At 39.6% G+C, this 21,898-nt stretch overlaps 1 protein-coding gene across 2 annotated transcripts in view; it reads left to right on the top strand.

Annotated features, from left to right (window-relative positions):
• Positions 1-21,898, top strand: part of MSRA (methionine sulfoxide reductase A) — a 440,787-nt gene that overhangs the window by 307,434 nt on the left and 111,455 nt on the right. For both annotated transcript variants that reach the window (XM_028114363.2, XM_028114362.2), the window contains one exon: positions 18,822-18,928. In XM_028114363.2, the coding sequence (XP_027970164.1) occupies positions 18,822-18,928 (107 nt within the window). The remainder of the gene's footprint in view (positions 1-18,821; positions 18,929-21,898) is intronic.

Consider the following 21,898-nt stretch of genomic DNA (forward strand, 5'->3'; position numbering starts at 1 on the left):
AGGTCCTGCACTGCCCTGAAGTGCAGTGTCTCCTGTTCACTGGAATCTGGCACTTCAGGGGTGTCTCCTAGGTGTGTTGTGTGTACCCTGCTGTTGTGTCTTGGCTGCTTTTTCCTTTGGTCCATTTGTCTTCAGTGGCTCTCTTTGCCTGTTGTGGGCAGTGTTTGATCCCTGTGGTATTAGTGGACCAGTCTGGGGCTGCCTTGGGCTTGAGTTGAATCAGACCAGGCATTTGCCAGAGATGCAATAGCACCAAACTACAGGTTGCTTTCCCTGTGTTGTCCCCTGAGAAGTTTTTGTTAGTGGGCAGTCCCTGCAATCACACCAACTGTCTGCAATGTCTGATTGGTGTGTGTGATTATCTTCTTCTCACTGAAGGGCCAGAGCCACTTTGGAGTGGTGCTGGACCCTTTTGGGGTTGCTTGCACACTGCTAGGCTTGTAGCCCAGTTTGAATGTGCTCTGACCAAGAGCACATTGAAGGGGAGTGGGTTGAGTGGTGCCCACAGGTTTGCATGCCAGCAATGGGGGACGTACCATTGCTGCCACTGCTGAGACTGGGTGGCTGGGTTGGGGCACACAGTTTGAACAATGTGCATGCTGACCTGCTTGTGAAATGAGTCTTGCTGCTGCCACCCCACCAGAACCAGGACTGGCCAGGGCAGATCTGCCAAGCATGCATGGGCAGGGTGCACAATTTTAATAAGGTGTGCCAGTCTTCTGGGGGAGGGAACCTGCAGTGGTGGGACTGAGGCAAGCATGACTGGAAAGAGCAGATCTCCAGATCTGCAGATTGTGGAAGCTGTGGGGGCTGGAGGGGTGGGCACAGGGCTTGGGGAAAGCAAGTTAGGTAGTAAATGTTGGTGCCATGCCAGTTCCCACAGGTGGCTGTGTGTTTATGCTGGGGGTGCTGGCAGAGGAGGGAGATGGCACCTGCCAGGTCCTTTGTTCCTAGAGAATTCCCTCAGTGAACACTGCCCCTCTGGGACACATTCTGAGATTAGTAAATAATTCTCCCTCTTGTATGTTACAGGTGTTTTTCAAACTGTGGCTTCTACTCTGTATCTCTGTGTGCTCTTTGTTTTGCTGTCTCTTTAAGGGCAGGGACTCAGCTTCCTCTTACCTTCCCAGCTCTCCCAGAGTCTAGCCTGCTGATTTTTTAAATTCCCAGCCTTAAGTCCACTGGTTTTAAGAACTCACACAATTCAGCCCCTCTAATTTTCAAAGCCAGATGTTATGGGGATTAATCTTCCCTGCATGGGCTCATTGGCATAAGGGTCTGTTTCTCTCCCCTCTCCTTGCCCAGGGCTCCTGGCTCCCCTCTCCTCACTCCACAGATGGCCTGATCCCTTTAGCTCCCCACCACATCTCTGCCCTTCCTACCCTCTTCAGTGTGGCTTCTTTACATTTAGTTGTGCAGTTTGTTCTGTCAGTTTTTAGGTGGTTTCTGGGTTGCTTACACTGATGAGAGTATTTTTGAGTTGTATCTGTGGAATGAGATGAACTTAGGGTCCTCTTACTCCACCATCTTCCCCCAAGTTCAAGGATATGTTACTTTTGCCAAGTAACTTAACTTCATTACATAACAAAGAATATGAACGTATATGTAGGATTATAAAATATCCAGCACCCAGCAAGGTAAAATTCACACTTTTTGGCATCTGTTAATGATAACCAGGCATTCAAACAAACAGGAAAATACTATCTATAGTGAGAAAAATCAATCAATGTAAAATGACCCAAACTTGACATAGATAATGGCACTAGCAATAAAAATTAAAGTAATTAAAATTGTATTCATTATATTTAAGAAGCAACAGGAAAGATTGGACATGTTAAGTAGAAGAGTGGGTGATACAAAAAAAGACCCAACCCAGGGTCCCAGTCAGTTAAGTGACCTACTCTTGGTTTTGGCTGAAGTCATGATCTCAGGGTCGTGGGATTGAGCCCCATATTGGGTTCCACACTCAGTGTGGAGTCTGCTTGTCCCTCTCCCTCCCCCTCTGCTCCTCTCTCTGTGCTGTCTCTCTCAAATAAATAAAACATTTTTTTCAAAAAAAAGTCCTAACCCAACTTCAAGAGATGAAAATTATAATGTCTGAGATAAAAAGAATTTGAATGTCAGAAAAAATTCCAAATTTGATAAAAACTGTAAAACTGTAGATCCGAGAAGTTAAATGAACATAAACACAAGAAACTTGAAGAAAATTACATCATGACACATGATAATCAAATCATTAAAATCAGTGATAAAGAGAAAATCTTAAAAGTAGCCACAGAACAAAGATAAATTTCATAGAGGAACAAAGATACAGAAGATGGCAGTTTCCTCCAGGAACAATACCAGGTGGGGGCTAGGGGAGTAATATCTTTAAGTACTGAAAGGAAAAAAGAACTGTCATACTAGAATTCTTTGCCTGGTGAAAATATCTTTCAAAATTGAAGGAGAAATACTTTTTCACATGTACAAAAGCTGAATGAATTCATCACTAGCAGACCTGAGCTAGAAGGAAATGTAAAACAAGTCCTTCAAGTATAAAGGAAGTGATACCAGCCAGAAATATGGACCTTACACAAAGGAATAAAGAGTGCTAACAACGTTAACTACATTTTAACTAAACATACAGACTTTTAAAGATTGAAATCTCTTTAAAAGATAATCTACTGTTTAGAGCCAAAACAATAAGTGTATATTGAGGGCACTAAGATATGTAGAAATTCAGTGCTTTGCAAACATACCACAAAGTCTGGGAGGAGAGACTGTAAAGTGGAGAAAGGATAATCTTTTCCATTATGGTGCTGGGACAATTATATATCCTCCTGCAAAAAAGCAACAACAAAAGAATGCAACAGCAATAACAACAAGAAAACCAAAACAAATCTGATCTGTACCTCATATCATATACAAAATGTAAAAGGAATCATAGCTCTAAATTTAAAACCTAAAACTATGAAACTTCTAGAGGTAAATAAAAGAAAAAATCTTCGTGACTTGGGTTAGATAAAGATTTTAGCTATAACACCAAAAACTTGATCCGTAATAGAAACCATTGATAATTTAGATTTCATCAAAATTAATTTGTGCTCTTTGAAAGTCACCAAGAGAATTAAAGACAAACCACAGACTGAAAGAAAGCAGTTTCCAGTTATATATTTGTTCAGACCCTTGTATCCAGAATGTATAAAAAAATCTCTCAAAATTCAACCATATTTAAACACAGTTTAAAAATGTGTAAAATATTTGAGTACTTTACCAGAGAAGATACACAAATAGCAAATTATCACATGACAAATGCTCAACATCATTAGGCATTAAGAAATTCAAATTAAAACCACAGTGAGCTATTACTACACATATTTTCAAATGGCCAAAATTAAAAGGACCGATCATACCAAGTGTTTGTATGGATACAAGACAACTGGAGTTCTCATAATTGCTGGCAGGTAATATAAAATATTACAACCACTTTGGAAAAAGTTTGACAGTCTTAAGCAAAAATGTACCAGCCATTCCACTCCCAGGTATTTATCCAGAAGAAAAGAAAGCATATGTACATACAAAGAATTATACAGGAATATTTACACTAGCTTTATTTTAATAGTCCAAGGCTGGAAAGAACCAAAATGTCCATCAATAGGTCAATGAATAAATCGTGGGCTATCCAGTCAATGGAACACTGCTCAGCAATAAAAAGAAGGAACTTATAACAGCCTGCTTGAGTTACGAAAAAATAGTACATGCTATGTGATTCCAGTTGTATAAAATTCTAGAATATGTGAATGAATCTAAATGAATGATAGAATATAGGTCAGAGTTTGCCTGAGGCTCTAGGGCAGGGACTGGGAGTGGTGGGAAGGATGGATTTAAAATGGGCCTGAGGGGTATTTTGGAGTTGTTCATTATCTTGATTTTGGCGATGGTTTCATTATGTATATACATGTCAAAAGTGATCAAATTGTATATCTTAAAGGCATACCATTTATTGTATATCAATTTTACCTCAATAAAACTGGTTTTAAAAGGATCTGACCCAAATCCTTGATTGCCACTGAGGCCAGAGTGGTTAAGAGGTATGGATTCTAGATGGATCTCTGTTCATTCTTAATGAGCACATCTTGCTTCTCTGCCTGCTTATCTGTTTGATGATACATTGTACAAATTTTCTGAGACTGAGATCAGGTTCTTTGGTGTGTGTTTTAGCTGAAGTCCTAGCAAGATTTCTGGACTGAGGTAGATGCTTACCAACTCTTCATTGACAGAGAAATTTTTTAATTCTTAATATGTTGAAAAAGTCTCTTCCTTGAATTTCTGCATTAGAAGTCACAAGGGGATGGAGGAGTTATGTTTACTGAGCTCCTATGTAAGATACCTAACAACCCTGTGGGATATGTACCATCACCTCCATTTTTCCAAATGAAGAAATTGAAGCATAGATGGGTCTAATAACTTGGCTGAGGTTACACAGTTAGTAAAAAGGAGAGCTAAAATTAGAATTCAGAACTGTCTCATGACAAAACCCGATTATGGGTCAGGATCCAATTTTTTCCTAGCAATAGTCTATAGAAGAGAAGAATATGGATTCTTCCTGGGGAGTCACCCTGTCTGTGCAACCAACACAGAGAGCCCTCTAATGAGATTATTACTCCTTTGAAGTTCCCTAACACAGTTAGTAATTGCAGCCCCTTATAAATGTGTTCTTCTTCGCCCTGATGTTCACTATCAACTGGTGAGTCCTGGAATTTCTTAAAGTAATCACCTTGAAACAAGTCATAATGTGAATTTCCATTTAAAATTTCCATGTTCAAGTGTATTTCTCATCTCTCCAGTTAGAAGGTATAAAACAGGACTGGTAGCCAAAAATGAGCTAAGGTTTAAAAGGCCCATTGAGCAGATGAGAACTTCTATCTTTTTTGCTTCATTATAGATTAAGCATTTCTGTTTTCCATTGCTTTCTGTGGCTCTGCTGAGAGAGAGAGAGAGAGAGAGAAATCTTAGAACAGTCTCAGGTTTGTCCTTTCAAATCTTATTTGAAGAAGGTGGATGGAGAAATCACAAACAGTTGGTAGATGCCAAGAGGTCAGTCCTCTTCAAGAAGGCCCCAAAGCCCAGTCCTCATTACTTAGTTTAGAGAGTGCTATGGGAGAATGTTCAGCACAAGATGTTTCTCAGCCAGTTATTTTCATTTCACCCACTACAGCAGGCCCATTGCTTGCTTTCCTGGAACACGAAAACAGCCAAATAGTATCAGTAATTTATCCTATCAGTTTTTCCAAAGCCAAGTGGAGGGCACAGTGAACTTTGCAACACTTACTGAATCTGTATAAAAGAGAGTTTTGGATTTTTGAAGATTATGCTTACCCAGGGTTCCAAAGAATTCTGTGGCTTCCTTGAGACTGATGTTTCCAAACGTATCTGGTCGCCGGTATGTCCTGTCAAGATTCCTATGGCCTCATGCTCAACTAACCAACTTCATTTCCTTCTAGGCCTCTAGGCAGAACCCAGCCCTGTCTCTTCATAGTCCTCAGCAAGTACCAAGCTTGTTCTTATTTCTGGACCTTAGGTGGTGATGCTCCTTTCCAGATGCACCACCTACAGGGCACTTTGTTCCATTATCTTTGACTGTTTTGCTCTAACTTGTTGTGCATCAATTTTGGTGTCAGGTGGATCTAGCTTTAAATCATAACATGGACATTTACCAGCTCTGTGGCATCAGGCAGGTCACTTAATGTCTCTGATTCACAGCTTCCTTTGTGTCAAGGAAGGTTGAGAATACCAACTTCACAGGGCTAATCTGAAGACTAATAACAGCCATCTGCAATGTGAGGGGAAATGCTGGTGAAACCCAGTACAGTGAAGTATAGAGTCAAGCTCATCCATTTCCCTCTTCCCCTTTTCCAGGCCATTTCTTGGGATCAAGGCTTATAATTAATTCTGCTGTAGCCTCCATAGTGCTGAGTATACAGTTGGCACTCTGAATACTTTATGCTAGAGAGAATGTATTTATTTGTGGAAGAAGGAAAGATAAGTAGGGATTCTCTGTCTCTCAGTGACATTCTTCTGTCCTTTTTCACAATGCAGTTTTGGTTAGTTTTGCCCTCTTGATAACAGCATTATAAAGGCTGTTTAGATCAGGTATAATAGTCAAATATTTCCTTCATTTTGTGATTCAAGGTGTTGGACCATTGATTTCCAGGCTCTTTCTTGGGATAAATGCCCAAAAGGCCTGATTTTTCCAAACTTCAGATCAGAGATCAAGAATGTGAGACATTGGTTTGGAAAGCTCTTCATGGGTAGGGGCAGGTGTCAGAAAATTCACTCAAAGAGTTTTTCCCTTTCTTGGGTTTGTTTTCCATTGAGATAGAGAACTGGGCTAGAGAGTAGCAGAGCTAAAATTTTAATTAGGAAGATAATTCTCCTAAAAAATGTAATAAAGAGTTAAAATCTAGTACATTTCTACACACATAAAATGGATTTTGATTCTCTCTTTGGATTTTTCTATGTGACCTGTACTGTGAGGGCATCTGAGAGAAGAATATTATTTAATGCTTTTCAGGGGATGAAAAGGGTTATACCTAGAGTATCTTGTGTGACATCATTTGTTATTTTTATTTCAAACTAATTATTCTGAAGCATTCCGAGATTTTTTAAAGTTGTTTAAATTAAAGTACTTAACACCTACATAATTTTTTATAGTCAACAAAGTGCTTTACAGGTTTCATCTCATTTACTCCTCACAACAAGCCTGTAGTTTAGGTCCTTATAATCCTTATTTTACAAATGAGGTTTGAAGCTCAGAAATTAGGTAATTTACATAAAGCATGTCAGTGACAGAGTCAGACTTAAAAACAAGATCTTGTAACTCTGAGTCCTAGGCTTCTTATGAGAGATTTAATGAACAGGTTTTCCTCACATGTGAATTACTATTTTGTGTTCATAACACAAACCAATGGAGGTTGAAAGAAATGGTGAAAAGTTTAATGATGCTAAACATCTGTAAATGCAATGTATTAAAAATAACGAGAACGGAAAATCCATAGTTCTATAGGTTTTTCAATCTGTTGAGCATCAAATCATATTTCCCAGTGAACCATCTGTTTCCATATTTCAGGCTCCTATCCATTTAATAAGCCTTTTCATCAGTTAACCAAAAGGTACATGCATTGGAATCAACCAAACACATACACAAGTAGGTGGAAATGTGTGTATGGTTTTGTTTTAAGATATTAATACCTTCTCCTTGGGATGAATTTTGTTGGAAAAATATTCAATCAAATTAACGTTGTTATTCATGAGTATACCAGAGGGTTAATGCCTTATCCAGTGTCACTAAAAATTCAAGGATATCTGAATAAAGGCTTTGATGTTTTCTCTCTATCCCCTACTGTATCTCTTTGACATTTTCTTGTCTTCCTTTCTGGCCAGGCAAAGGTTTAGCCAAAGTGACTGGGAAGAGAGTGTGTGTTGGTTCTGACATGAGGAGCTGTCAGTTTTATTAGAATATCCAAAAAGTGTTAGGATCAGAAAGTCAGGGCTGTAAATTCCAATCTGTAAGACTTGAAGATGGTGGCTGTAACTGTGTGAATAATTCCCGTCTTTCCAACTGATGAATAGTCGGTTTGCATTGGTGCAAGGAGAGAGGTGCAAAGAGTCTGGGACGGAGCTGTGGATAATGCCCACTATGTTACTCCTCTTTATAGCTGTCCAGGGTGAGTTGGGGACAGCCCAAGTCTGCACAGAGAAGACAAAGACAACAGTGACAGCAGCCCTATCAGTATTGTAGTATTACAATTAGCAGATGATCAAGTTAGAATTTAATTCAAGGGAATCATGGCTTTAGGGAAGGGTTCATAAATCCCCATCCTGGATTGTAGTAGTAGTATAACCCACAATTACATGAAAAAATCTATGGATTGTTTTTTATAAAAATGTACTACCTTACATATTTGCCTAGAAATGACAGCCATGTGCATCTTTTCTGCCCAACCACACAATTTTGGGAAATTCCAGATGTTGCTACCCCTTAGGTTGTCATGTCACTACAAGAGAGGCTCTGAATGTGGATGTAAATCTAAAGATTTCATTCTTCTACCTGACTATTTGTGAAAATATATCAGTGGAAGAGCCCACTATTATACAGTTTCCTTGGAATGATTCTTAATTATTCCCATCTTGTTTGCTAAAAAGTCAGTTTTTATTCATAAGCACCAATTTCCCATAATCCTATGATAAGTGAAGGACCTTCATCCAAATACAGAGATATTTATTGTCTTCTGTCCAAAGCATATGAGAATATTAGCAAAATTTGTTGAAAAAAATAAATCACATCTCCATGTTCTCTTTAACTCACATACTAGTTTATCTTCCAAAAGAAAGGGAACTTGAGTAGATGTAAACAACTCCACATGGAGACCCTACTGTTCTGCATCTTGTGCCGAATGGAGATGGGTCAGATTTTCCTGAAAATCAGCCACCCAGCAATATTTTGGATAAATCTTTTGGAGCATATTTTCAGAGGGAACAATAATGCTACCATCACATCATTGTGCACAAAAAGATATGAAGTAGTCACTCAAGAAAAGCCTTACTTTTAAGGGAAGGAGGGAACACTGAAGAAGGTAAAGAAAAAAAATATTGCCAAAGTGCCATTCTGGAATGTATATGTATCCAGTTTCTTAAATTACCCTGAAATGTGAGCTCTGCAAAGGTAGGGTTTGCTTTTATTCATTGCTGTATCTTCAGCACCTAGGGAAGTATTTGGCACATACTAAGTGCTTAATAAATAATACTATAATAATACCTATGTAGTATATACTATAAATAATATTTGTGCTGTAAAAATACATATTGTATATTATAATAATATTATACCTAAGTGAATATGTAACTTATACAGAAATGAAATAGATACTCTAATTTGGTATTTATACAGTGCTTATTGGAGACATGGATTGGTTTATTTTTATTGTATATTATCAAATTAATATTTTGGTGTCATTGATAGTGGCTGTTTAAGCCACTAATTACTTCCTGGTCCCCATGTGACCTTTGTGTTTCAAGGTGGGGATGGGACTCTGAAGAAGGGAAAGTGGAATTTCTAGGAAGTCAACCAAACTGGGGTGTGAACAAGTAAGTGTCAGAAACACCCCCACCATATGCACCAGTACACATGTACACACCATATATAGCCTATGACTTGACCCTAAATCCTACTAGTTTGTTATTATTTGAACCTCTATATTTAGCCTCTAGTTTTTTTAATTTAATTTAATTTTATTATGTTAGTCACCATGCATTACATCATTAGTTTTTGATGTAGTGTTCCATGATTTGTTGTTTGCATATAACACCCAGTGCTCCATTCAATACGTGCTCTCCTTAATACCCATCACCGGGCTAACTCATCCCCCCATCCCCCTCCCCTCTAAAACCCTCAGTTTGTTTCTCAGAGTCCATAGTCTCTCATGGTTCATCTCCCCCTCCTATTCCCCCCTTTCATTTTTCCCTTCTTACTATCTTCTTTTTTGTTGTTGTTGTTAACAGATAATGTATTATTTGTTTCAGAGGTATAGGTCTGTGATTCCTCAGTCTTACACAATTCACAGTGCTTGCCCTGTGGGGAGGGTATAGCACATACCCTCCCCAATGTCCATCACCCAGCCACCCTATCCTTCCCACTCCCAACCACTCCAGTAACCCTCAGCTTGTTTCCTGAAGTTAAACATTCCTCATATATCAGTGAGATCATAAGATACTTGTTTTTCTCTGATTGACTTATTTCACTTAGCATAATACCCTCTAGTTCCATCCACGTTGTTGCAAATGGCAAGATTTTTTTTTATTAGCCTCTAGTTTTGATCATGAATTCTAGCTTGTCAGTTAATTAACTGCCATAGTGAACCTCTGGTGTCTTTGGCTACTGCACTTCCCTCTATTAGTCAAACGTATTAACTCACTGGTAGCTTTTTCCTAGGGCTCTTAAGAAAGTTATTTTATTTACATTTGAATTTACATTTTCATTTACAAGATAAAAAGCACTTTGATTGATTGATTTGCACTCTAGTATTGATTGCAGGGCCTTGGATCACAAGATATAAATTCATATGTTTTTCATGCAATGAATATTGGTGGAAGTATATCCATGTGTCCGATGCTATACGAGGTCATATGGCTGTAAGGGTCTGCCCTTTGGAAGGCTCACAAATGAGGAAGAGGGACAACACATAATAACGATGCAGTACAATAAAATCTCTAAGAGAGAGACCTGCCCAAAGGAGTCCGTGATTGTTGCAGCTATAAGGAGCACTCAGGGAAGGTTTTGTGGAGTGAAGATACTTGAACTAAGTCTTGAATAGTTCAGTAAAAAGTGTGTGCTTCCTGGGGGAATGGGGGGAGGTGGAGGGAGCACTGTACATTGGGTGCCTCAGGAATATTGGTTTGGAAGATTCAAGTTTTCCTTACTGCATTATTGGAATTAAAATTGTTGCTGATGGATTATAAAGAACTTGAAAACATCTGAGCAAACTCTAAACCCTAGCTACTCAAAGTACCATCTGGTTTGTCAGCACTACTCATGAGCAGTTTAGAAATGCAGAATCTCACTCAGGCTCACCCCAGACCTACTGAACCAGAATCTGCATTTTAACAACATCCCCAGGTAATTCATATGGATGTTAACATCTGAAAGTACAAAGGTTTTTTTTTTTTTTAAGATTTTATTTATTTGACAGAGAGAGGGAACACAAGCAGAGTGAGAGGGGGAGAAGCAGACTTCCCACCGAGCAGGGGGCACGATGTAGGGCTGATCCCAAGACCCTGGGATCATGACCTGAGCCAAAGGCAGATGCCTAACGACTGAGCCACCCAGGCGCCCCACAAAGCTGTTCTTTTTGGAAGATTGAGTCTTCTGTTGGAGGAGTCTAGGAGCACTTGTTAAAATTGAAGTGGAGAGGAGGGAAGAGCAAGATGGTGGAGGGGTAGGGGACCTAAATTTTGTCTGGTCTCAGGAATTCAGCTAGATAGGAATCAAACCATTCTGAACATCTATGAACTCAACAGGAGATCGAAGAAAAGAATAGCAGCAACTCTCTGAACAGAAAAGCAACCACTTTCTGGAAGGTAGGACGTGCGGAGAAGTGAATCCGAGGCGATATTCGGGAGGATAGATGGCGGGGGAGGGAGCCTCCATCAGCCGCTACTGGCAAGCGATAGAGCGGCGGAGCACAAAATCGGAACTTTTAGAAGTCGGCTCCACTGAGGGGACGTCACTCCAGTGGCTAAGTGGGGGGTGGAAACCTCATGGGATAGTGTAGTCTCAGGACCCTCGGGGTCACAGAAAGACTGGGGGTGCCTGAGTGTGGCAGAGCTCCCAGGTATCAGAGTGGGGAAGCAGCTGCAGAGACGGAGCCGAGGAGTGGGCTCTCATCCCGGGGTTGCCATAAACTGATCCATGGCATAGTCAGGCCACTGCTCCTGCAGTAGGGACCCAACAAGCAGCAGATCTGGGGAGACTCCCCTTCCTCCTCTGGGAGGAGCGGCGTGGGAGCGCACTGCAGGGATCTGCTGGGTTTGGAGACTCAGAGAGAGAAACACTCTGTCACAGGCTGGGTGAGCACGGAGTGCGGCCAGAGACTGGGGAGACAGGAGTGATTGACTGCTTTTCTCTGGGGGTGCACTGAGGAGTGGGGCCCTGAACTCTCGGCTCCTCTGGCGCAGAGATTGGAAGGCGCCATTTTCACTCTCGTCCTCCAAAAGCTGTACGTAAAGCTTGCAGGGAACAAAAGCTCCCGAGAGCAAACCCGAGCAGATTACTTAGCCCAGACCAACAAGGGTGGGGCAATTCCGACTCCAGCAAAGACATTTGAGAACCACTGTGACAGGCCCCGCCTCCAGAAGACCAGCAAGAACAGTCAGCCAAGACCAAGTTTACCAATCAATGAGAACGGCAGAACTCTAGCACTAGGGGAATACAGCACATAGAATTCATGGCTTTTTTCCCCATGATTCTTTAGTTTTCAAAGTTAATTTTTTAAACTTTCTTTTTTTTTCAATTTTTCTTCTTCCCTTTTTCAACCAACATCAATTCCTTTTTTAAAATCTTTTTTAATTTTCATTTTTAGAATCATATTCCATCCCTTCATTGTATTTAACCTTATTTTTGGCATATATATAAGTTTTTCTTTCTTTAAAATTTTGGGATATGGTTTCTTCTAACAAACCAAAATATACCCTAAATCTAGTGTATGACTTTGTTCTAGTCTCCCGCCTGATCACATTATCTCTTTTTTTTAAAATTTTTTTCATTCTCTTTTCAACCAACTTCTTATCAATTCCTTTTTTAAAATCTTTTTAAATTTTTATCCTTACAGTCATATTCCATCCCTTCATCGTATTTATTTATATATTTTTGTATCTATATAAGTTTTTCTTTCTTTAAAATTTTGGGAGGTAATTTCTTTTAACAGATGAAAATACACCCAAAATCTGTGTGGCTTCCCACCGAGCAGGGAGCATGATGGCTCTGTTCTAGTCACCAGCCTGATCATATTCTTTTTTTTATCTCTCTCACTTTCTTTTCCCCCAGTTTCAGGTCTCTTCTGATTTGTTTAGTGTATATTTTTCTGGGGTCATTTTTACCCTTTTAGCATTTTGTTCTCTCACTCATCTATTCTCCTCCGGACAAAATGACAAGACAGAAAAACTCATTAAAAAAAAAAAAAAGAACAAGAGGCAGTGCCGATGGCCAGGGACCTACTCAATACAGACATTAGTAAGATGTCAGAACTAGAGTTCAGAATGACGATTATAAAGATACTAGCTGGGCTTGATAAAAGCATAGAAGATTCTAAAGAATCCCTTTCTGGAGAAATAAAAGAACTAAAATCTAACCAAGTCAAAATCAAAAAGGCTATTAATGAGGTGCAATAAAAAATGGAGGCTCTAACTGCTAGGATAAATGAGGCAGAAAAGAGAATTAGTGATAAAGAAGACCAAATGATGGAGAATAAAGAAGATGAGAAAAAGAGAGATAAACAACTACTGGATCATGAGGGCAGAATTCTAGAGATAAGTGGTATCATAAAGTGAAACATTAGAATAATTGGGATCCCAGAAGAAGAAGAAAGAGAGAGAGGGGCAGAAGGTATATTGGAGCATATCATAGCAGAGAACTTCCCTAATTTGGGGAAGGAAACAGGCATCAAAATCCAGGAGGCACAGAGAATTCCTCTCAAAATCAGTAAAAATAGGTCAACACCCTGACATCTAATAGTAAAACTCACAAGTCTCAGAGACAAAGAGAAAATCCCGAAAGCACCTTGGGAGAAGAGGTCTGTAACCTATAATGGTAGAAACATTAGATTCGCAGCAGACCTATCCACAGAGACCTGGCAGGCTGGAAAAAGGACTGGCATGATATATTCAGAGCACTAAATGAGAAAAATATGCAGCCAAGAATACTATACCAGCTAGGCTGTCATTGAAAATAGAAGGAGAGATCAAAATCTTCCAGGACAAACAAAAACTAAAGGAATCAGCAAACACGAAACCAGCCCTACAAGAAATATTGAAAGGGGTCCTCTAAGCAAAGAGAGAGCCTAAAAGTAACATAGACCAGAAAGGAACAGAGACAATTTACAGTAACAGTCACCTTACAGGCAATACAATGGCACTAAATTCATATCTTTCAGTAGTTACCCTGAATGTAAATGGGCTAAATACCCCAATCAAAAGACATAGGGTATCAGATTGGATAAAAAACACCTATTGATATGCTGTCTGCAAAAGACTCAGTTTAGACCCAAAGACACCTCCAGATTTAAAGTTACGGAGTGGAAAACAATGTACCATGCTAATGGACATGAAAAGAAAGTTGGGGTGGCAATCCTTATATCAGACAAATTAGATTTTAAACCAAAGCCTGTAATAAGAGATGAGGGAGGACACTACATCATACTTAAGGGTCTATCCAACAAGAAGATCTAACAATTGTAAATATCTATGCCCCTAACATGGGAGCAGCCAATTATATAAGCCAATTAATAACAAAATCAAAGAAACACATAGTCAATAATACAATAATATTAGGGGACTTTAACACTCCCTTCACTGAAATGGACAGATCATCTAAGCAAAAGATCAACAAGGAATTAAAGACTTTAAATGATACACTGGACCAAATGGACTTCACAGATATATTCAGAACATTCCATCCCAAAGCAACAGAATACACATTCTTCTCTAGTGCCAATGGAACAGTCTCCAGAATAGATCACATCCTGGGTCACAAATCAGGTCTCAACCTGTACCAAAAGATTGGGATCATTCCCGGCATATTTTCGGACCACTATTATTTGAAAGTAGAACTCAATCACAAGAGGAAAGTTGGAAAGAACTCAAATACATGGAGGCTAAAGAGCATCCTACTAAAGAATGAATGGGTCAACCAGGAATTAAAGAAGAATTAAAAAAATTCATGGAAACAAATGAAAATGAAAACATAACTGTTCAAAATCTTTGGGATGCAGCAAAGGCGATCCTAAGAGGAAAGCATATAGCAATACAAGCCTTTCTCAAGAAACAAGAAAGGTCTCAAATACACAACCTAAACCTACACCAAAAGGAGCTGGAGAAAGAACTAATGAAGCCTAAACCCAGCAGGAGAAGAGAAATAATAAAGATCAGAGCAGAAATCAATGAAATAGAAACCAAAAGAACAGTAGAACAGATCAATGAAACTAGGAGCTGATTCTTTGAAAGAATTAATAAGATTGATAAACCCCTGGCCAGACTTATCAAAAATAAAAGAGAAATGACACAAAAAAATAAAATAATGAATGAAAGAGGAGAGATCGCAACCAACACCAAAGAAATACAAACAATTATAAGAACATATTATGAGCAACTCTGTGCCAGCAAATTAGATAATCTGGAGGAAATGGATGCATTACTAGAGACGTATGAAGTACCAAAACTGAACCAGGGAGAAATAGAAAACCTGAACAAACCCATAACGACTAAGGAAATTGAAGCAGTCATCAAAAATCTCCCAACAAACAAAAGCCCAGGGCCAGATGGCTTCCCAGGGAATTCTATCAGACATTTCAAGAAGAATTAATACCTATTCTCCTGAAACTGTTCCAAATAGAAATGGAAGGAAAACTTCCAAACTCATTTTACGAGGCCAGCATTACCTTGGATCCCAAAACTGGACAAAGACCCCATCAAAAAGGAGAACTACAGACCAATATCCCTGATGAACATGAATGCGAAAATTCTCACCAAAATACTAGCCAGTAGGATCCAACAGTACATTAAAAGGATTATTCACCATGACTAAGTGGGATTTATTCCTGGGCTGCAAGGCTGGTTCAACATCTGCAAATCAATCAATGTGATACAATACATTAATAAAAAAGAACAAGAATCATATTATCCTCTCAGAAGCAGAAAAAGCATTTGACAAAGTACAGCATCCTTTCTTGATTAAAGCTCTTCACAGTGTAGGAATAGAGGGTACATACCTCAATATCATAAAACCCATCTATGAAAAACACCCGGTGAATATCATACTAAATGGGGAAAAACTGAGAGGTTTTCCCCTAAGGTCAGGAACATGGCTGGGATGTCCACTATCACCACTGCTATGCAACATAGTACTAGAAGTCCTAGCCTCAGCAATCAGACAACAAAAAGAAATAAAAGGCATCTGAATCAGCAGAGGGGAAGTGAAACTCTCACTTTTTGTAGATGGTATGATACTCAGAAAACTATGGAATACTCATGAAAGAAATTGGTGAAGACACAAAGAAACGGAAAAATGTTCCTTGCTCATGGATTGGAAGAACAAATGTTGTGAAAGTGTCTATGCTACCTAGAGCAATCTACATGTTTAATGCAATCCCTTTTAAAATACCATCAACTTTTTTCAAAGAAATGGAACAAATAATCCTAAAATTTGTATGGAACCAGAAAAGACCCTGAATAGCCAGAAGAATGTTGAAAAAGAAAAGCAAAGCTGGTGGCATCACCATTTCGGACTTCAAACTCTAGTACAAAGCTGTTATCATCAAGACAGTATGGTACAGGCACAAAAACAGACACATAGATCAGTGGAATAGAATAGATTGCCCAGAAATGGACCCTCAACTCTATGGTCAACTAATCTTTGACAAAGCGGGAAAGAATGTCCAATGGAAAAAAGACAGTCTCTTCAACAAATGGTGTTGGGAAAATTGCACAGCCACATGCAGAAAAATGAAACTGTACCATTTCCTCACACACACAAAAATAAACTCAAACTGGATGAAAAACCTAAATGTGTGACAGGGATCCCATCAAAATCCTTGAGGAGGACACGGGCAGCAATCTCTTCGACCTCAGCTGCAGTAACTTCTTCCTAGAAACATCGCCAAAGGCAAGGGAAGCAAGGGCAAAAATGAACTATTGGGACTTCATCAAGATCAAAAGCTTTTGCACAGCAAAAGAAACAATCAACAAAACCAAAAGACAACCGATAGAATGGGAGAAGATATTTGCAAATGACATGTCAGATAAAGGGCTAGTATCCAAAATCTATAAGTACTTATCAAACTCAACACCCAAAGAACAAATAATCCAATCAAGAAATGGGCAGAAGACATGAACAGACATTTTTCTAAAGAAGACATCCAAATGGCTAACAGATACATGAAAAAGTGCTCAACATCGCTCAGCATCAGGGAAATCCAAATCAAAACCTCAGTGAGATACCACCTCACACTAGTCAAAATGGCTAAAATTAACAAGTCAGGAAACAACAGATGTTGGCGAGGATGCAGAGAAAGGGGAACCCTCCTACACTGTTGGTGGGAATGCAAGCTGGTGCAGCCACTCTGGAAAACAGTATGGAAGTTCCTCAAAAACAGAGCTACCCTATGACCCAGCAATTGCACTACTGGGTATTTACCCCATAGATAGAAATGTAGTGATCCGAAGAGGCACGTGCACCCCAATGTTTATAGCAGCAATGTGCACAATAGCCAAACTATGGATAGAGCCTAGATATCCATCAACAGATGAATGGATAAAGAAGATGTGTCATATATATATAGGAATATTATGCAGCCATGAAAAAAATTGAAATCTTGCCATTTGCAATGTCATGGTTGGAACTAGAGGGTATTATCCTAAGCGAAATAAGTCAGTCGGAAAGAGAGAAAGAGAAGCATTGTATGATCTCACTGATATGACGACTTTGAGAAACAAGACAGGGGATCGTAAGGGAAGGGAGGGAAAAATGAAACAAGATGAAACCAGAGAGGGAGACAAACCATAAGAGACTCTTAATCTCAGGAAACAAACTGAGGGTTGCTCAAGTGGAGGTGGGTGCGAGGGATGGCTTGGCTGGGTGATGGACATTGGGGAGGGTATGTGCTATGATGAGCGCTGTGAAGTGTGCAAGACTGTTGAATCACAGACCTGTACCCCTGAAACAAATAATACATTATATGTTAATAAAAACAAAACTGAAGTGGATTCTTGAATGATGAAGTAAATGCATGCGAGGTTCATTTGACCACAGCATGAAGATCTATAGGAGATCTATATTCAGCCTGTGGCTGTTTATCTTTGGGGACTAAATTATTCAGTTAGAAATTGATTGGGATCTATATGTTAGCAGCTGTGACACAGTGGAAAATGGGGTGGGCTAACTTTAAGGCTCAGGTTTTCTCTTAATTGTGTGGATGACCTTAAGCAAGCTCTTCAAACTCACTGAATACCAGCTATTTAGTCATTTATAGGCACCTCCTATGTGCCAAGCAGTATGCCAGGTGCTTACACATACGTAATCCCATCTCCTTATTTGCCAAGTGAGGGACCACAGTAACTGCCATACACGTTATCTCACTAAGATCCCAAGAAATAATGTACAACACAGTGCTTTGCAAGTGAAAAATGGAATAGGTTGTGATTTAAATATCTGCATAGAAAAATACATATTGTAGAGCATCTACTGTGATCTAAGACCTATGATAAATTTACGTAAGTTCAAACATCTGTTGTAATTAAAATAAGCAAAGTGAAACATATATTTTGTTCTTGTTTAAGGAGAGTGGTGTCAAGATGAAATTAAAACAAGCACTTAGTAATATATGTACCCTTGTGTTTATTGCAGCATTATTCATAATATGCAAGATATGGAAGCAGTGTTAAATGTCCATTGATGGATGAATGGATAAAGGAACTGTGGTGTACATATACAGAATATTACTCAGCTATAAAAAAGAATGAAATCTTGCCATTTGTGACAACATGGATAGACCTAGGGGATATTATGCTAAGTGAAATAAGTAAAACAGAGAAAAACAAATTCTCATGTTTGTGGAATCTAAAAAAAAACGAAACAGATGAACAAACAAACAAATTATAGAAACAGACCCATAAATACAGAGAACAAACTGATGGTTGCCAGACGGGAGAGGTTGTGGGGGATGGGTGAAAATGGGTGAAGAAGAGTTGGAGGTACAAACTCCCAGTTATGGGATGAATAAGTCACAGGAATAAAAGGCACAGCATAGGGAATATAGTCAGAGGTGTTGTAATAGCATTGTACAGTGGCAGATGGTAGGTATACTTGTGGTGAGTGTAGCATAAGGTAAGACTTGTCAAATCACTAAGTTGTATATGTGAAACTAATGTAACGTTGTGTGTCAACCATACTTCAGTTGGAAAAAAAACAAAACGAAACCGAGCAACTTAGCAGCACATGAATCATAGAGAACTTGTGACACTGGCCTTTTTACCTGGTCCACTCCAGTAATCCTTTCTGCTTTCCACTTTCTCAGGCATGCGCCAAGGCAATGACCATGGCACTCAGTACCGCTCAGCCATCTATCCAACCTCTACTGAGCACATGGAGGTGGCCCTGAGGTCGAAAGAAGACTACCAGAAGGTAGGTTCCCCTCTTGCTCCTGGATTCCCACTGTTGGCCCCTACCAGGTCAGACCCCATTTGTAGAGGGACAATCTGGTTGGTTTCACCTGGCACTGTGTTCCATTTACACAGTTTTTGGAAATATCTGTCAGCTTCTGCTCCATAAATATGCTAAATGAGATTTTAGGAGTAGGCCCTTGTGCATTTCTTGTTAAAATCAACTCATCCAGATGAATATGTATCTTGATATATCTTCTTTTCTGTTTCTCTCTGCCTCTCTCTCTCTCTCGCTAAATCTCATTTTTTCTTTCTTCGCCTTATAATAGTTTGTTCAGGCTGCCGTAACAAAGTATCACAGACTCGTGGCTTAAACAATAGAAAATCATTGTCTCATGGTTCTGGAGGCTGGAAGTCCAAAATCAAGGTGCTGGCTCTGCTTGGCTCATGGTTCCTTTTGAGGCTTGCCACAGAAGGTTCTGTCCCAGGCCCCTCTCCTTGGCTTGTAGATTGCTGTCTTCTCCTTGTATCTTTTTTACATTGTCTTTCCTCTATCATGTCTGTTTCTGTGTCCAAATTTCCCCTTGTTATGACAACTCCAGTCATAGTAGATTATGGTCCAACTGCATAACCACATTTTAACTTGATTACCTCTGTAAAGACGCTATCACCAAATAAGCTCACATTCTGAGATCCTGGGGGGGTTGGGATTCCAACCTGTATTTTTTTGGGCACACAGTTCAACCCAGGATACTCACTGTCTCTTGCTAGTAACAGTAGATTGAAGTATAGTGAAAATACTACTTAGAAATATTGTTAGAATAGCATGAAATAATTATTTTTACTATTAACTTGTATTCTATTTAAAAATCTCCAATAGAGCTTTGGTTCTTTTAAAAATAACTTGCATTGCTTTAATTTTTAGAACTCTGTGATAATGTTTAAATATTAATTATTATTATATTTCCTGACTTAAATTTATGCTTAACAATATATCCAGTAGCTATTATAATGCTGATCTATTTTAGATTTATGTAAAAAGTCTGATATATAATAGTCCCCAGCAATCTATGGGTTCTCCACATATCCTCCATGTGACAGAGATGGCAGTGAGGAGGAGGCAGAGACAAGAGTGTTATATACTGATGAAAAAGTAGCAGAACATGAAGTTCATGGTCAGTTCGACTCTGAAAAGCAGAGAGGGCTAAAGGAAATGCTGATAGAACCCCACTAATTCTCAGTACACCCCCTCCCTCCAGGGCTGTGATGTCTACTTGGGTGATAATAGTAAGCAGCCTCTGGCTTGGCCTCTTAGTGGGTCTGTGCCCTTGTGTAAACCCCTGTCCTTGAGTATGGGCTGGATTTAATGACTCACTCCCAATGAATGACAGAAGTGGTGGGATGTTACTTCTGAGATGAGTTTATTAAAAGATTGTGGCTTCCATATTAGGGGCCCTCTCTTCTTGTCTCTTGGATCACTTGCCCTGGAGGAAGCCAGCTGCCATATTGTGAGTCAGCCCTGTGTAAAGGTTCATGTGGCAAAGGATGAAGGCCTCCAAGAAGCACATGAGCAAGCTTGGAAGCCCCTCAGCCCCAGTCAAGCTTTCAGATGAGTTTGCAACCCCAGCTGACAGTTTGACTACAACTCATGAAAGGCCTCAAGCCAGAGGCACTGAGCTAAGTGGTACTACAGAAACCACAACATAATAGGTGTTTGTTGTTAAAGCTGCAAAGTTTTAGAGTAACTGGAGTATATTTATATTGCCATTCTCAAAAGCTTTTCACTGTAAGTGTTCCTTTCTTATGTCTCTGTTCATCATGACTTTTCTGATAATGATGGGCTCATCTGGGCATATGTGGTGGTGGTTAAGCACGTAGCCTCCAGCACCAAATTATCTCAATTCATATGTCAGCCGCATAACTTTTTATCAACTACCTGACACTTAGAAAACTCTATGTCTTTTTTAACTCACGTAAACCTATGAGAGAGACCTCATTATTACAGACCCCTGTATTTCAGATGCCCAGAGTCATAGGGTTAAGTTAGTAGAGTAACTGGGATTACAGAAAAAAGACCAGATTCAGGGAGATGAGTTGGACAGCTAATGCAGGACTCTGGGCAAGAAATGATGGGAGCCTTCTCTAGGGTGCTGCCGGTCTGCATGGAATGAAGGGATATTTAGGAAGTAAAAATAATAGAACTTGGAACTTGACTAGAAGTAGAGAAAAAAGGAGAGGGAGGAGTCCAGGGTGATTTGTAGGTTTCTGGCTTGCGATGTTTTGTATGAAGGTATGGAGGAACCGAGGCAGATTTGTGGTGAAGGTAATTCTGGTCTGGAAATGAGTTTAAGGGACCTATGACCTGGGCATCCAGATGATTGTTAGGAGGAGACGTGGGCTGTTTCTTCCTTGCAGGCAGGGTTGTTGTGACTGTTGACCCGATTAATGCTTGTAAGGCACAGGGCCTAGCACATAGTTAATGCTCCACAAATGGTAGCCCCTTATTACTGGGAGTTCTATTTGGTAAATGAAGCCCTAGTTGTTGATACAGTCACTTGAGATAAATGATAAGAGATGAGAAAAGGGGGGGTGCCTGGGGAGCTCAGTCATTGAGTGTCTGCCTTCGGCTCAGGTCATGATCCCAGGTTCCTGGGATTGAGCCCCACATCAGGCTCTCTGCTCAGCGGGAAGCCTGCGTCTCCCTCTTCTACTCCCCATGCTTGTGTTCCCTCTCTTGCTGTCTCTCTGTCAAATAAATAAAATCTTAAAAAAAAAAAAAAAAAGAGATGAGAAAGGGCTCGGGACTTGTGGAACACCAACATTTGAGAGGTGGGTAGGGAAATGCCTACACCAGGCAAGACACTGTGCTAGACTCAACAGAGCATCAGCCCTAAGCAAGAACTTAAAAATTACTTCTCTTTGGTTTAATCTTACTATATTTAATTATAAAGGCAATGTGAGTAATTAATAATACTGAAAATGACATGTGATT

This window comes from Eumetopias jubatus, unplaced genomic scaffold (genome assembly GCF_037043125.1).
Source record: "Eumetopias jubatus isolate StellerSeaLion01/CBP00866 unplaced genomic scaffold, mEumJub1_p1.0 scaffold_2, whole genome shotgun sequence".
Taxonomy (NCBI): Eukaryota; Metazoa; Chordata; class Mammalia; order Carnivora; family Otariidae; genus Eumetopias; species Eumetopias jubatus.